This window comes from Ordospora pajunii, assembly GCF_021821965.1.
Source record: "Ordospora pajunii strain FI-F-10 chromosome Unknown Cg_12A, whole genome shotgun sequence".
Lineage (NCBI taxonomy): Eukaryota > Fungi > Microsporidia > Ordosporidae > Ordospora > Ordospora pajunii.
In genome coordinates, this window is record NW_026848135.1 from 1 (window position 1) to 15322 (window position 15322).

Consider the following 15322-nt stretch of genomic DNA (forward strand, 5'->3'; position numbering starts at 1 on the left):
GAGTATGGTATATGAGCATGATTATAGGTAATAAGGGAGTAATAGATAGCAATGTGATAATGTACAAGAAAGAATACCCTTGGAATGAGTGATAACGGGAGTGGACATACACTGACAGTAGAAAAATTTTATAATACTGAAGATGATGAGTTGGAGAGTATACTGAATAGGAGGATGGAGTCTAATGAGAAGAAATTGTTTTTGATTGAACTAAGCAAGTCGGAGGCAGAGCGTACGTCTGAGCCTACTGATAAAAATAAAGCAGATCGAGTGCAACAGAGAATAGACAAAATATGGAATGTGTATGAAGTTGGCGGTGTGTCTGACTTGTTGCTGGATATGAGTGACGAAGAAAGAAAGTTGGTGCTGAAGCAGCTGGGTCATAAACACGAAATTGATGCCTTGATCTATGTTGGCACTAAGAAGGTATATAATAATGCAAAAAAAAGAAAGGACGATGTGAAAAGAATATTTGATGCAATTGATGATGAACGGAGGAAAGAATTGTTGAATGATACTATTTATGAAGATGTGCTTAGTTCGTATAAGTTTAAGAATCTGATGAAAGTACTGAAAGAAGCATCAGTTGAGTATAAGAAAATAGCAGATATGCTACTTGGTGTTAGAGACAAGGACTATGTAGCACTTATGATTAACTATATATCATTGTGTAATGGAGATGAGTATTTGGCGAATATATTGCTGAGCATTGATGATGATGATGATTTGAAAAGCGTGATTTCTGATCTTAGATATTGGACGACATTAGCTGCAAGCATATTGAGTGGAGCTGATGATATTGATAAGCTTAGCAGATCGTTAAATATTATTAAGTCAAGTGGGATTAGCGAGGAAGATATGAAAACTGTGTTAGATAAGCTTGTGATCAATAAGAATATTGTTAGTGAGTTGATAGATAAGCCGGAGGAAGAGCAGAATGCAATACTGAAAGTAATTGATAATATACAACTAGCTGGTAAAATAAAGTATGAAATCGAAGAAGCACAAAGAATAAAAAGTGAGCAAGATGAGCAAGATGAGCAAGAAAAGGAGAGAAGGAAGCTAAAGATAGCGGCAATAGTAATACCAGTAGCGGTGATAGTGATTGAGGCGGTGATTACAAGAAAGAGTATAAATAATGCACTAAATAATGGACATTCAATGAGTGATGAAGCAGTGATAAGTAGGATAGCGATGGCAGCAGTGGCAATGCTAATGATGCTGAGTATGATTGTATATGTGAAATGCGCAAATAGGCCTGTGTGGTATGACAGATTGATGATAGGAGGAAGTGTAGTGATGGCGCTGGTAAGAGTAATGATGTGTGTAGTGATGGCGCTGGTAAGAGTAATGATGTGTGTGTTTGGAGGAATGAGAGTGATTATGGTGGTGATGAGAGTGATTAATGTGGTGATGGCAGTGATGAGTTTGGTGATGGCAATAGCGAGTGTAGTAGCGTTTATTAACAGTAAGAATAATAACTCTAAGAATGATCGAGAAGATGAGATTAGTGATGCAAGCAAGAATGCAGGTGGAATAGCGAAGAGTGTGATTGTTGTGCTGAGTGCATGTGTAATGGCAATTACAGGATGGGTGATACAGATTATGGATATGAATGTGAGTAGTGGCATGAATAATGAAATGCTGCAGTAATAAGCAGTATTAATAATGATAAGTATTAGTGATAGGATATGAAATGTGGAATGAGAATAAACTAATAGCGAATAATTGAGTATTTTAATAGTGTATGTGTATTAATATAGCAGTGGAAATATGAAGTATATCGGAATGAGAATATACGAACGGAATTATGAATGAATTAATATAACAATAACAATTAAATAAAAGTAACAGTGTATGTTGTGTAATGATGTAATAGCAACGTCCTTACAATGGATGATGATTATGAACCTCAAGAAGCAATAATAACAGAAGAATGGAAAGAATCAATAGAAAAATGGATAGATGCATATGCATCTGAAGAAATGACTGATGAAGATAAAGTAAAACACATATCAAAAACAGAAAATGATCTTCTTTTGATCCGTGTTTTTAGATACATATCTCTGAATAAGTGCAAGAATGAGGCAAATCAAAATAATTTTTTGACCTATATTTTTAAATATATCCCTTGGAATGAATACAAGAGCAAGGTAAATGAAATATTTAGTAATATTGAAGAAGAATTGTTGAAGGATATACTTGATGCGCTGCATCCATCGCTGCATATGTATTTCTATTCTTGCCTTGATAAATATAATGCTGAGTATGTTTTGAAGAGGTATAATAATCCATCGCTTGGTAATTTAATAGAATGGGTGATGAATCTATCTATTCTGAAAGACATTGAGGATAAGAAGATGCTGTGGAGATTTGCAAAGGATTTTGCAGATAATAGCAAACACAAAGAGCTGATTATAGATGGGCTGGTGCACATTGCCGAAGGAAACATCAAACCCGATGTCCTGGATGTTATAGTGAACGGTGTGAAGACAGAGTCTGGATATCTGCCTGAATGTGTGGGATTGATAACTGGGGAATTTTTGAAAAGCATGGTTGAAAAAGAAGATGCTAGCAACAAAAAACATGAAATTATCGGTAAATTGGTGAAACTGCTTGGCTATTCTCGATCTGATAATGCTGTTAAGGATGTACTGAGTGCCATAACAGATATGGAAGGATTGGAAAAGGCACTGGATAAAATCGAAAACCCAGTTCAGTTGGCAAGGGTATTGAATGGAATTACAGATAAGGAGCTATTGACAAGAAAAACGAAAGAATTGGTGCTACTTATTGAGAAAGGAGGAAATGCGTTGCTAGCGGATGTATTGAATGTGATTAGTAATAAGGACATAGCACGTACTTTAGTGCAAGAATGTGCAGTGCATATGAATGACTCTGCATCATTGGCACAAACAGCGAATAAAGTTAAGGACAAGGAGATTGTATACTATATGATGGAATTGATTAATCAGAAAGGAATGCTGATGAATAAAAAGATACTCTCTTGCCTTGAGTATGATACAGCTAGTGTTGTGATTTACGGAGTGTGTAGTGCATCAGGTAAGCCTGGGCTGTTGGGAAATAAGGATGCAGCAGAAATGCTGGGCTATTTTGCGGGCTATCGTGTAGCAGAAATGCTAAGCTGTGCATCTGAATTAGCAGCAGCGATATTGGAATGCATGGAAAAGCAGGATAAAGATGCAATAGACAATATGATAAAAGATATAAGGCTTGCAGAAGAATTAAATAAGATAGGGGCAGATGATATAGAGGAGCTGAGGATGGCGTTTGATAGCATGAACCGTCGTATGACTTTGATGCTGTTTAAACATCTTAATGATGAAGTAATGAAAACGATAATGCGTGTAATGATGAATTCTAATGAAAAGATGTCACTTTTGATTGAGCTAAGCGATTCGATGGCAGTTTTCACAGCTAAGCCGTCTACTGAAGCATATCTGCATCATGAGCAAGAAAAAATAAACAAAGACACGCGAGAAATAATAGACAAAATATGGCGAGTGTATGGAGATAACAGTGTGTATGACTTGCTGCTGGGTATGAGTAACTACGAAAGAAAGAGGGTGCTGAAGCAGCTGGGACATAGACACGAAATTGATGCCTTGATCTATGTTGGCACCGAGAAGAATTATGAGAAGTATTCCAGAATGAAGGATGATATAATAAGGATATTTAGTGCAATTGAGAATGAACGGAGGAATGGATTGTTGAATGATCTTATTCATGAAAATGGGTTTAATAGGTATAGATTTAATACGCTGATGATAGCGCTGAAAGGACCAGTTGAGTGTAATGAAATAGCATATATGTTGCTTGGTGTTAAAGACAAGAGCCGGGTAGCAGATATGATTGACCAGATATCAATTTGGCATGGGAATGAGTATTTGGCAGATATATTGCTGAGCATTGATGATAATCGCTTGAGAAGCATGATTTCTGGTATTAAAGATGATCCTGTATTAATTGTAAGGATATTCAGTGGAGCTAATGATATTGATAAGCTTAACAGACTGTTCAATATTATTAAGCCAAGTGCGGCTAGCGAGGAGGATATGAAAACTGTGCTAGCTGAACCTATGATCAATAATAAGATTGTTAATGAATTGATAGATAAATCGAAGTATGAGCAGAATAAAATATTGAGAAGAATTGATGATGCACAACTAGTTGGTAAGATAAAATGTGCGATAAAAGAAGCACAGTTATCATGGACAATACGCAAAGAACCTCTTAGATACATCTTGGATATATGTGGATATATTTTATATAATATGCCTAAGATTTTGGATAGTAGTAATCGTGAAGAGTTGGAAAAGATAGAAGCAAATATAAAAGAATTGATGCATATGCTAAAAATGCTTGATTATTTGAGCAGAAATCATAATCCTCATGATGTTCAGACAAATAAATTGGATAGAGTGGTTGAAAAATGGAATTTCAGATCCATAATTCAAGCAATAATCAGGAGTATTCCTGGATTGAAAGAGCCTATGAGTGAAATGATAGGCACATTTAAAATATATGGGCAAGCTAGTACTAAATTCCTGTATGTATGTCTAAATAATATAAATAGAATGAATATGAAGGATAGAATGATTGAAAACAATATATACAAATACTTGATAAAAACAATGTTGGATATTTTTAATCTAATTGCTGATGAAATAGATAAAATAATGGAGATGGTATATAATGAGTACATTAATGGATCTGGAGGTGAGAATAAGAGTATAAGTGATCAAAGTAAGTCCGTCGATGAGATGCTGAATGAAATGACGCCTGTTCAATTGAGGAGGATAGTGTGTATTGTTGTGCAAAACATATACAAACAGCTGTTTAATATAAATTACCAGTTGAGCTTTGATGAGGCTATTGAAGCATTACCATATTTTGGAGGGATAATAAACAATTCCGAAAGCAATGGGTTGAATAATGGGGCACAGAAGAAAATTAGTGTGATGATATTGACACTATTTATGCTGGCATCGATCTGTAAAGGCATGATAAATCAAAACATGGAATATAACAGAAAGCTAATGCCTGCAATTGTTGAATTCAGTTAAAGATGATGATTGAGAGATGGGTGTGGAGAGTGTATAAATAAATGTGTTGTGAATAAGAGTGGATGCTGCATTACAAATGGCATGCAGTAGAAAATGGAGCATGCGTGAGTGTAAGGTGTTTAATGAGATAGATGTGGATGCACAATATATGCAATGCAGGCTGTGTATGGTGGTATTGCACAAAGGTGATAGCAGATGATGATAATCACAAACATGAGTGGCAACACATAACAAATGCATTAGCACAGTATATAGATGCGATTTCATGCATAAACAATTTTGAGCTTCTGTGAATGTATAAATAAGAATATTTATTCTAGATTTGTAATAAGTAGCTTGTATTTTCCTTATTATTGTCTCCATGACACCAAAATATTTCTTAATTTTCTGGTAATCGTCTAGGTATAGGTCTAGGGTTAGGGTTAGCTGTGCTTGCTATAATAATCTTTGCTATGCTAATTTTAGATACCAAATCCATGTATCCTGCCGTATGCACTCCATCACCATTTTCAATAAAATTACTGCAGCCTGTGATGTCGATCTGCCGTATACTTTTGGCTAGGCTCAGTATCTACCATGTTAGTGATGTCAGTGCTGTGCCTCTGATGTTAATACTCTCTAGTTCTGACATTTTACTTAGTATTTCTGGATTTGCTATTGCATTGAGATTTTTGTTGCCACTAAGGTCAAGGTATTTTAGTTTTGCTGAGTTTGGCAATTCTATTGTTGTTAGATCTGGATTGCTTGTAACATAAATCGACTTCGTATCTGCTGATGTACCTATCTTTAACTTTTGCATGCCTTCAGTATCTGTGATACCGAAATGTAAAAGCCCTGGCAGCTCTGGGATTGCAACTGCTGAGTTCCCTGCTTCATCAAAAAGTTTGCAAGAATAGAAATAAAGTCCTATTAGATCTGTGTAATCATTTAAAACATTCAATGTTTTGATCGTACAGTTTTTGAACTTAAAGACACTTTCACTCTTTAATACATCGGCACCATCTTTTGTTTTCAAAGGGCTGTTACTAATTGTTGTATCGGCTATATCCAAGCAGCCTGTATATGCCATGTACATCTGTATGTATGCATACTGCAAATGTCCTGAGTGATACCAGCATGTTGCTTTGCATGCACAATAACTTATATACTTTTCATCAGCTATCCAATATGGATAAACGAATAAACATCTACTCTGTAGAATATGCATATGTATATTACATGTGATGCGATTGGCTATTGCTGCACTTGTATTATTGCTATGCAAACTATTGAAATTAGATAGTCATGATTAGCACATCTAAATAAATTAAATAAGCTGCTAAAGCCAACGAAATAATCAAAAGAAGACATATAAATATACCAAATCATAAAATATTTGAAATAAAAAACCAAAGCATTACTTATACAGTTTAAGATGCAAAAACAAATAATAAGCATTTTCAACCAAATAGTATTGAGCAGGTATCGACTTTATGACTCTATGTAAAAGTTACAAAATAAATTAATTATTACTGTGATATTCGTGTTATAAATGCGTTTAAATCATTTACAGTTCTGAAAATGTGTGCAATAGAACACATATCAATAATAACAAAGGAAATGCATGTTTCCATTTTACTGATGGCCATGTAATAATTTCGCATTGCAAACATTTTCCCTTAATAAATGCTGAATGCACTTTTAATAGCATACCAGAATGAAAAAGGAACAAAGACATTACTTCCACTGCTTCGAGAACTTCCTGAAGTCATGGATGTTCTAATAAAAAGGTCTGAGTCAATAAAATCGTGCACTGGAGTGGGCAGACACATTCTTGAGTTGGAACTGGAAAGGATCAAGTTCATTGCAAAAGAGTATGTGCATGTTCGTATGCAAAAAATGGTTTCGGATTTCAATATAGACACAGCCTTGCTTTCTGATAGTGAAGCTCGCTTGTATTCTGCGTATATGGATCTTAATAAGCAGCGAGGAATTTATACTAACAACCAATCTGTTCATTCTTATGATGAATATGTAGGGTTTTGCTGTATGGCTGATGTTGGGAACATACTTATTGATGGATTGCCATTGAATATGATCAAAGGTGATGTATTTGTTGCATCACTCAGCAATATCAAAGAATTACTTACCAAAAGGCTAGTTGTACTGTTCTGAAAAGAATATATTCGATTATTATGCACTAGACCTCAACAGTCGTTATTTCATGTGGATATCATTTGCTAAGAAAAACAAAATCAAAATCAAATAAACAACTTTGTATGCAAGCGCAGCATATTGGACACTTAGTTGCACTTGATGCCAAACCTATTTATTAACTTTTTGCCTTTAAGCAACTATTTAAGGATTTCTATTCAAGCTGTTTTCATAAGAAATGTTGCAGACAGATATTTTCCTTCTATTTTCATCAGGCTTTTGCTTAATTCTTGAAAGCAGCACTCCAGTCGTGGACATATGCCTTTGGTTTTTGGTTGGCGGGAATATCTTTTGCTGAACTCCGCTTCTATCGTTTTCTACCCTGGGAATCTCTTCAGCCACTGGCTTTTTGCATTTAATGTATGAATGGCTCATCAATGATTTAGCATCAGGCCGTAAAAGATGGCTCGGCTGCAATGCTTTCAACAAAAAATCCATCAGATTTTTGTTTTCCTCGGTTTCCATGCTCTTTGAATCAATAATCCGCTTCATGTCATTTATAGTGAAAATAGAGCTTGGACTTCCTACAAACCTGTATCCGTTCTCTTTCTCAAAAAAAGCATTTGAATTCTTTCCATGTTCCAGCATGAACACAGGTAAAGATCCAAAAAACCGGTGGATCATCCCTATCTGATCCATATTATCCTTTCCTGCAAACAATGGGCTACCTGAATAAAGTTCATATGCTATACACGCAACAGACCATATATCACAGCTAGATCCATATGGAATTCCAAGAATTACCTCAGGTGCACGGTAATATCTTGACTGCACATAGAAATGCGATTCTTGAGGTGATACAGTTGCTGAACCAAAATCTATTATCTTCACCTTGAACGTTGTATAGTCAACTATCAAGATGTTTTCTGGTTTCAGGTCGCAATGTACAATTCCCATCCTTGAAAGTTGTAGAATGCCATCAAGTATCTGAAAAAGAACAAACCTAAGCGTGCTGTGATCCAAGCCCTTGAACTTCGTCATCTTCAGGAATGTATACAGATTATGCCCAAGAAGCTCCTCAACAATACATAAGTGTTGCTTATACATAAACACATCCTTAATGAGAACAAACCTGTCATTCAGATTGTTATACATTAGCTTATGGAGAATTCTAACCTCATTCATTTCATAATTGTAATACCTCGGCTGATTCTTCACAACCTTTATAGCAACCTCTTCTCCATCATCACTTATGCACCTAACTACTTGTCCAAATGTCCCTGTGCCTAACATATCAATCACCATGTACTTTTCATGCGAGCTTTTCACCAAATGGTCTCCCTTTGCCATTACAAGATCAAACTCCACATTATCTGATGTAAGGTTTATTTTTTCAGATGGATGCGTCAGGATCTTCTTGCTCATCTCCCAATTCAAAGGATACTTCTCAATATTTTTTATTACTTTATTCTGCATTCCAGCATTTCAATCCCTCTACACTAATCAAATAGCTAATATAGATATGGTGCCTAACCTTCAAAATGCATTTATGCCTAACCAGTTACCACATATTCGACAACTAATGCACTGCACAGCATACACAGATGCTTAGTCACGCTTCATTGGTCTTCCATCACACATTATTTCAATGCATTCGTCAGAATTGAACTTCAATGGGCACACCAAACTTTCAACCTTGTCTACCGAAATCTCCAGTCTTCCCTTCTTGGCATTCTTGGCCCTTTCCTCTGCTTTCATTAGTTTTTGAATCATTCGTACCGGGTGTCTATTCAAATACATTTTGTCTAAAAATAAAAATTCATACCCCCTTGTCCTTACGCAGGAGGTCTCTATCAATGACGTTCACACGGAGATAGAGCAATTGCTAGTTTGGAAATCCAAACCATCGCATCAATCCAGTCCTGTGTCTTCCGTGGCGCAAGGCCACTTACTGCTTATCTGTAAGTGATATCTTTGGAACCTGGCTTCAACGCCACTTTAATACTAAACATTTATGCCAAAGCCCTTCATTCAATTAATCTCAAACACCTCAACAAATATCTATGAATACGATGTTTAATCAAAAACCACAGCAAGTATTTACATCTTCTTCAGATACGATTTCAGGTTAACATAAAAAATCTCAGATCCAAACACATACCTCATAGCGTAGGTCTCCGGATTGAGAATCACTTTGAGATTCTGCTCCAGATATCCTACAATTGGTGCCTTTCTACAACCTCGTTTCATGAACGGACCTTCAACCTTACCATCTAGGCAAGACGCCAAGTGCTCAAATCTCCTGACATATTCCTTCCAATTATCGCCCGACTCATGCTTAATCATTTTGATTTCTAAAAAATTATCCTCCTTCCTAAGACTATACAATCCACTGCTCATCTCATTCCCTTTCCAATCACACGAATTCAAATATCTGCTCTCGACCAGCGAGACAATCTCCTTCTCTATTCGGGATATCATCTTCTTCAGGTTATATAGTCTAAATCCCCTGCACCTCGTAATCTCACGAACTCCTTCCTCAAAATTATATCCATCGATTTCTTTCTTCATGAAATCAGTGCATAAATCCATCAACTTCATATAAATCAACTTCTTTTCCTTATTATCCATCTCTTCACCAGCAAATCCTTCAAAAATCATCCTCTTCACTTCAGCTATTCTTTCATAAGCAAAAATCACAAATCTATATATACAAAACAGCGGAAACTCAGAAACAATCATGAAATCTTTCTGCACATACTTCTCAAATACCTCATTCAGCATGCTCAACAAATCATCCACAGCTGTCTTCTTATTATCCATTTGACTTGCTTCAATATAAACTTCACACAAGCGCCTCACGTCATTCAATACCTCATAATCATTAATATGCACACTCACTCCTTCTCCTGCGCTCTCGGCAATACTTTTCATCGTAAACATGTCTTTCTCGCTTGCTTTATACGACGGCCCAACTGCATCCAGCGCCTTGTAATAGTTCCGCTCAATCACCTCCTTCCATACCTTCCTTCGCTCCCTCACACAAAACCTCAGCTTCTTGTTCATCATGTACAGTCGCTTTATAACTATCGGAATAGCCACCTGTGGCTTCATCAAAATCCCTTCAAGCACTTCCGCCGCAGATCGTCCATACACCCCCTTCAAAACCTCCTTCATCACCCCAGGCGACATCCTTATATCCTTCATCCCAATCTCACTCTCCTCGTTACTTGCAAGAACCTGCTCAAGCACACTCACAAAATACTGTATCCTCTCAATTGCCATATCCGCCTCAGATATCTCGTCCTCAATCCGGAACAGCGCCTCCTCATGCACATTCCGCTTCAGAAACACATAATTCGAATCCTCAGACTCAAACTTCGGACAGCTTATACATGTAAAATTAAGAACCTCCTTTGCAACTCCCTCCTGATACTTGCTGCACTTGATCTCCTCCGCAAGGATCTTATATGATCCCTCCTCCCTCTTGTATCGCTCCGCTCTATGCACCTCTTTCCCCACCTCTGTATAATTAATAAACTCCTTAAATCCCCTCACCAGCTCTTCATTCCTTAGCAACGGCTCCACAAGAGCAATCAGATCCCTCTCGCTAATAAACTTTTGATTAAAATAATTAATGCATTTTAGGAAGTCGTCCAGAAGATTCTTATCTTTCAGCACATCCTTGATTCGCTGCAGAACATCCTTTTCGCCATTCATTCCTGCTCGCTTCAACGGAACAAAGTTCTTTTCAAAATCCTCGCAAAGATCAGGGCTTTCCCACAGCAAACTATTCACCTCCGCTTTCATTCGGTCAAACATCCCACTCTTCACCTGGTGCGATTGAAGCAGCTCTACAAACGACCTATATATACTTGGATTCTGATAATATCGCTTCTTCACTTTTTGTATAAAGTCATGTGCCTGCTTGGCTTTCATCTTCTCATACTCCTCTGCCTTCCTAAACCCCGCGCTTGCTTCTTCAGGTACTTCCTTTCCACCTTGCCCGTCATACACTTCACCCAATCGACTCATTACAGGGGCCTTGGCATTCCGACTTTCATCAACCCTGTACTTCACATACACCTCATCGCTTTCCGCCATTCCATCATTTATGCATGCCGCAATCATTGCATTCTCTGTATCTTGCTTGCTTCGTGTAGTTAATCTTTTTCGTTTATCAGGCTTGATGTTTGCCTCTCCTTCAGCTCTATCTTCTGCACTCCTCAGATGCTTCGGAAGATATCCATTAAAACGTACAATAAGATGCGGCTTCTCTTTCAATATCTCTCTCACACTCATACATGCTTCTTGTGCATCAATCTTCCCAAACTTGAAATCCTTCATCACCTCCACAAAGTTATCATAAACATCTATCTTATCAGAATAATCCTCCCGAATTCTGTTCAAATACGAAATCGCCTCGTTCAGATCCACTTCTGCTTGCGATCCCTTTGGAAGCAACACCTTGTCGGCTTCACCTACACTTTCACAATCCTCCTCCTGAGCTCGTTTCTCCCAGTCTTCCTTACTTCCATCCAAGCCCTCGCCGTCCCCATCAACAACTCCTGAATCGCTCCAACGCTCTTCATCCTGGTTACTGAGACTCTTATCATGGCTCCTTGGCATGGAAGGGCACTGTTTTTTCCACAAATTTGTTTATCCATTTAGACCATTAATAGCACCTTACATTTTCAATATCAGCATTCATCTTTATTCAATGCATGTCAATTTCATTGCATTTCAAAACATCATGTGCCTATCTCCATAACACAGTCGATCATATCTGCATTCCAGCCAATCATTCATGCACATATCAATCAATCTCTCCATCAATCATCCTCATGACATGTATTCATACTCAACTCCTGTATATCTGCTCTTGCCCCCGTTCAGATAAAATATCAATTCAAAGCATCTTTTGCACAAAAACTTCTTCTTCTCAGGCAGAATCGGATCATTCCACACCCTTATCACCGCATTGCTCTTCATACAGCATTTACACAGCTGTGCTCTTCCAACAAGGCTTTTGATCGATGCATATCCATCCGCTCTCCTACTGCAAAAAAACATTTTCGATATCCTTATCACTTCTAAAAACCTGCCATCATAGAAATATATCTCCTCTGTCATGCTATTCACACATCTTCTAATCTCAACATTCCAGTCGCTTGTCTCAAACACCTTCATCTGGAATAGCATCATCGAAAACCTTATCGACTCCTCATCAACCTTCTTGAGATATAGACACTTCCCTATTACAAAAAATACCCTGTCTGATACTCCATCCCCTCCTTTTAGCATTGCCCCAAAGTCCGACAAAAGACACATTCCAGATACTGTAAACCTCGAAACCATCTCTGCTATAATAAAGCACTGACCTTCGTAGTACACATTACTAGGCCCTTCGCCTTCTGCCACCTTCCATTTGCTTGTCTCCATCATCTCCTTAGGCAGCATCCATTCATCTAACCCGCGAGTAAACTCCTTTGGATATACTATCCTGTAGTTTGTGGAAAACATCGGGTCCCACTCAATTGGATATGTTCTTCCAGCCACTGCAAGGCTGTATGTCTTCTTCTTGGCCAATTTCTTCCTTTCCTCAACACTCTTTCCGGGCGCAATCTCAACAGCCCATCGCACCCTATCTACATAATTCCTCTCCATGCTCAGGGCTTGCCGTCTATGATCGTAAAGGCCATAAACTGCGAGGATTTGTACATAGATGATCACTTCGGCAGCATAGACGATCTCAAAAATCTTATTAAAAAGAAGTACGGAATCGCTACAGAATCCCAATGCATAGTGCCAAACAGAAAATCATACATACTTGGCATATTCGACAATATTCATGTTGAAGTACAGGACGGCATTGCACAGCAAAATCCATTTGCACACTTTGGATGTCCTGACACAGTATTCAATACCTTGAGAGCCAAAGGCATGAGCAATGAAGACATAAAAAAACACATATTTCCTCATAAAGAAGACATCAACTCAGGAGACAATATGCCGGTCTGTGTCACTGACATCGGAAAGTTCCTTCAAACCACACTCGAGCTAAACACATCTGGCCATTCCAATATAAAAAACATAACAAAATCAATTGACGAGGAAGTAAAAAAGCTAATCATTGAAAACACTAAGCAATACATACATTTGTTGATCAGCTCTTCAGAAACAGGTACATCATGAGCATACATAAAAACACTTTGCGATCTCCAATACACATTCTGTTTATTCAAATCTTAAGCTCATCCAGAGAGTACACTGCAAACGAAGCAATTAAATCACTTGTTACTCCACTTGCGGTATTCAATCGGAAAACTCCATCAGGAAAGCATACACCCTCTTTCCGCTTCACAATCACATCCTTAAGCTCTGATGGGTCAAAGTAATCGCTAAAGAGCCCAACCTTCTGTATCTTGTGCTTTGCATCTTCTCCAACGTCTACATTCTGCTGCTTTACATCCTTCCATTCCTTGGCTTTTCCTAAAACCACCTTTTCTAAAGGATTCAAAATACAGTTAGAACCCATTGTCTGTATCTCCTTTATTCGATCCTTCACAAGCATCTCGCTCTTAAATCCAAGCACCTCAAACACAAGTTCCTCAAAAGCCTCAAGATAGTCGTTGTACTTCTCGGCATCCCCATGGAACTCATCTTCGTCCCGTAAAAATGCTCTCTGGAGTGCCCTGCGAATCTTACACTCCTTCTCCACAGCTATATCTTCAAATGTCGGCTTGATGTAGTTTACTTTACGAAGCATTGTTCCACATTCAGGACATGGCGCCTGTCCTTTACTGAATATCCTGAAAATGCACGATTCACACATCTTGTGAAAACACGGGCTAACATACAGCACTATGTCAGGATTGAGATAAACATCACTTCTGCAAACAGGGCATCGCCTATCCTCCATTCAGGGCTTGATCTCTGCACAATTTACATTGCATTCCATATTCATCCTACACACAAAACATCAAACGATTTATTCAAACGGCTTCCTCCGCTCTTATCTTCTCAAGTATCAGCCCGTCTCCAAGGCCAGACTTCCTGATCGCCCCGGAAATATCATAGATACTCACATTCCCAGTAATCTGTCCATACTGATCAATTACTGCCAGCGTAAGCTGTATAGATCCCTTGTCTGCTGACGAAATCGCCGTCTTTCCTATTGAACATATTCTTCTCTCAAATGCCATTTTCAGGGCATGGATAATTTTGCACTTAACATAGGCAATAAAGAAACAAAGCAGAAGCATCCATCATGCACTCAATAACTCCTACACAGCACAGAACTGCAACGATCACTGTGCAGACGAAAGCTCGCTTGATATCATGCAGAAATCCATATTCTGCGATGCGCCTCCAATCAGAAATCCATCCACTTCCTCAACCTCAAGAATCGTTTGGCAGTTTAGCATGGAAACAGACCCTCCATAAACAACTCGCCCTTCAAACCCTATTTCTTTTCCCCATGCCTTTATTTTGCAGATAACTTCCTTGATTTGAGAGTTTGTAGGTGTTTTGTTTGTTCCTATTGCCCACACGGGCTCATATGCAATGTCAATGTTTGTGCGTCCCTGTATCACCCTTTCTAAGGAATGCATTTGCTGCTTTATCACATCTAGGTACTTTCCGCTTTCTCTGTCATCCAAGCATTCTCCAACACACAGGACTACATTCAGGCCCTCATCACATGCATTCCTTATTTTTGAAGCGATAACCTGCGATTCCTCTCCCAAAAACATTCGTCTCTCAGAATGCCCTAGTATCACATACTCTGCGCCCATTTCCTTCAGCATAGATGCGCAGACCTCACCTGTATATGCTCCACCATTGAACATGCTGCAGTCCTGTGCGCCAACCTTGATGTGTGCAGGAAATCTTTGCTTTGCAGTCTGGATATACACATAAGGAACAGCAATGAATGTGTCGTTGTTCAGAAAGAAATTGTGCTTGAAGCCCTTGACTGTATCGAATGTCCTCAGCGAGGCACACATTTTCCAGTTTCCCCCAAGAAGCTTTTTCCTGCCCATGCAGAAGCATCAACAAACATTTTAATAAGCAAGCAGTGTGGGTGAGCATGTGTTAATGCA

At 38.3% G+C, this 15322-nt stretch overlaps 12 protein-coding genes across 12 annotated transcripts; 4 read left to right on the forward strand and 8 right to left on the reverse strand.

Annotated features, from left to right (window-relative positions):
* Window positions 1–84: 84 nt before the first annotated feature.
* HK407_12g16670 (uncharacterized protein) lies at window positions 85–1653 on the forward strand (the record flags this gene model as incomplete). The annotated part of the gene is made up of 1 exon (XM_060421620.1): window positions 85–1653. The coding sequence occupies one exon, from the start codon at window positions 85–87 to the stop codon at window positions 1651–1653; it is 1569 nt and encodes a 522-aa protein (XP_060275995.1).
* Window positions 1654–1892: 239 nt separating this feature from the next.
* Window positions 1893–5087, forward strand: HK407_12g16680 (uncharacterized protein; the record flags this gene model as incomplete). Its single annotated transcript, XM_060421621.1, has 1 exon — window positions 1893–5087. The coding sequence occupies one exon, from the start codon at window positions 1893–1895 to the stop codon at window positions 5085–5087; it is 3195 nt and encodes a 1064-aa protein (XP_060275996.1).
* HK407_12g16690 (uncharacterized protein) lies at window positions 5058–5450 on the reverse strand (the record flags this gene model as incomplete). Its single annotated transcript, XM_060421622.1, has 1 exon — window positions 5058–5450. One exon carries the CDS (start codon window positions 5448–5450, stop codon window positions 5058–5060), a length of 393 nt encoding a protein of 130 aa, XP_060275997.1.
* A 208-nt stretch (window positions 5451–5658) lies between these two features.
* HK407_12g16700 (uncharacterized protein) lies at window positions 5659–6294 on the reverse strand (the record flags this gene model as incomplete). The annotated part of the gene is made up of 1 exon (XM_060421623.1): window positions 5659–6294. One exon carries the CDS (start codon window positions 6292–6294, stop codon window positions 5659–5661), a length of 636 nt encoding a protein of 211 aa, XP_060275998.1.
* Window positions 6295–6752: 458 nt separating this feature from the next.
* HK407_12g16710 (uncharacterized protein) lies at window positions 6753–7241 on the forward strand (the record flags this gene model as incomplete). Its single annotated transcript, XM_060421624.1, has 1 exon — window positions 6753–7241. The coding sequence occupies one exon, from the start codon at window positions 6753–6755 to the stop codon at window positions 7239–7241; it is 489 nt and encodes a 162-aa protein (XP_060275999.1).
* Window positions 7242–7424: 183 nt separating this feature from the next.
* HK407_12g16720 (protein kinase) lies at window positions 7425–8696 on the reverse strand (the record flags this gene model as incomplete). The annotated part of the gene is made up of 1 exon (XM_060421625.1): window positions 7425–8696. The coding sequence occupies one exon, from the start codon at window positions 8694–8696 to the stop codon at window positions 7425–7427; it is 1272 nt and encodes a 423-aa protein (XP_060276000.1).
* Window positions 8697–9320: 624 nt separating this feature from the next.
* Window positions 9321–11849, reverse strand: HK407_12g16730 (sin3 family co-repressor; the record flags this gene model as incomplete). Its single annotated transcript, XM_060421626.1, has 1 exon — window positions 9321–11849. One exon carries the CDS (start codon window positions 11847–11849, stop codon window positions 9321–9323), a length of 2529 nt encoding a protein of 842 aa, XP_060276001.1.
* A 213-nt stretch (window positions 11850–12062) lies between these two features.
* On the reverse strand, window positions 12063–12887 carry HK407_12g16740 (uncharacterized protein; the record flags this gene model as incomplete). Its single annotated transcript, XM_060421627.1, has 1 exon — window positions 12063–12887. The coding sequence occupies one exon, from the start codon at window positions 12885–12887 to the stop codon at window positions 12063–12065; it is 825 nt and encodes a 274-aa protein (XP_060276002.1).
* An 18-nt stretch (window positions 12888–12905) lies between these two features.
* Window positions 12906–13415, forward strand: HK407_12g16750 (uncharacterized protein; the record flags this gene model as incomplete). The annotated part of the gene is made up of 1 exon (XM_060421628.1): window positions 12906–13415. One exon carries the CDS (start codon window positions 12906–12908, stop codon window positions 13413–13415), a length of 510 nt encoding a protein of 169 aa, XP_060276003.1.
* A 46-nt stretch (window positions 13416–13461) lies between these two features.
* Window positions 13462–14142, reverse strand: HK407_12g16760 (putative RING domain-containing protein; the record flags this gene model as incomplete). The annotated part of the gene is made up of 1 exon (XM_060421629.1): window positions 13462–14142. The coding sequence occupies one exon, from the start codon at window positions 14140–14142 to the stop codon at window positions 13462–13464; it is 681 nt and encodes a 226-aa protein (XP_060276004.1).
* A 73-nt stretch (window positions 14143–14215) lies between these two features.
* HK407_12g16770 (putative ribosomal protein S21e) lies at window positions 14216–14425 on the reverse strand (the record flags this gene model as incomplete). Its single annotated transcript, XM_060421630.1, has 1 exon — window positions 14216–14425. The coding sequence occupies one exon, from the start codon at window positions 14423–14425 to the stop codon at window positions 14216–14218; it is 210 nt and encodes a 69-aa protein (XP_060276005.1).
* A 105-nt stretch (window positions 14426–14530) lies between these two features.
* Window positions 14531–15262, reverse strand: HK407_12g16780 (triose phosphate isomerase; the record flags this gene model as incomplete). Its single annotated transcript, XM_060421631.1, has 1 exon — window positions 14531–15262. One exon carries the CDS (start codon window positions 15260–15262, stop codon window positions 14531–14533), a length of 732 nt encoding a protein of 243 aa, XP_060276006.1.
* Between the last annotated feature and the right edge of the window lie 60 nt (window positions 15263–15322).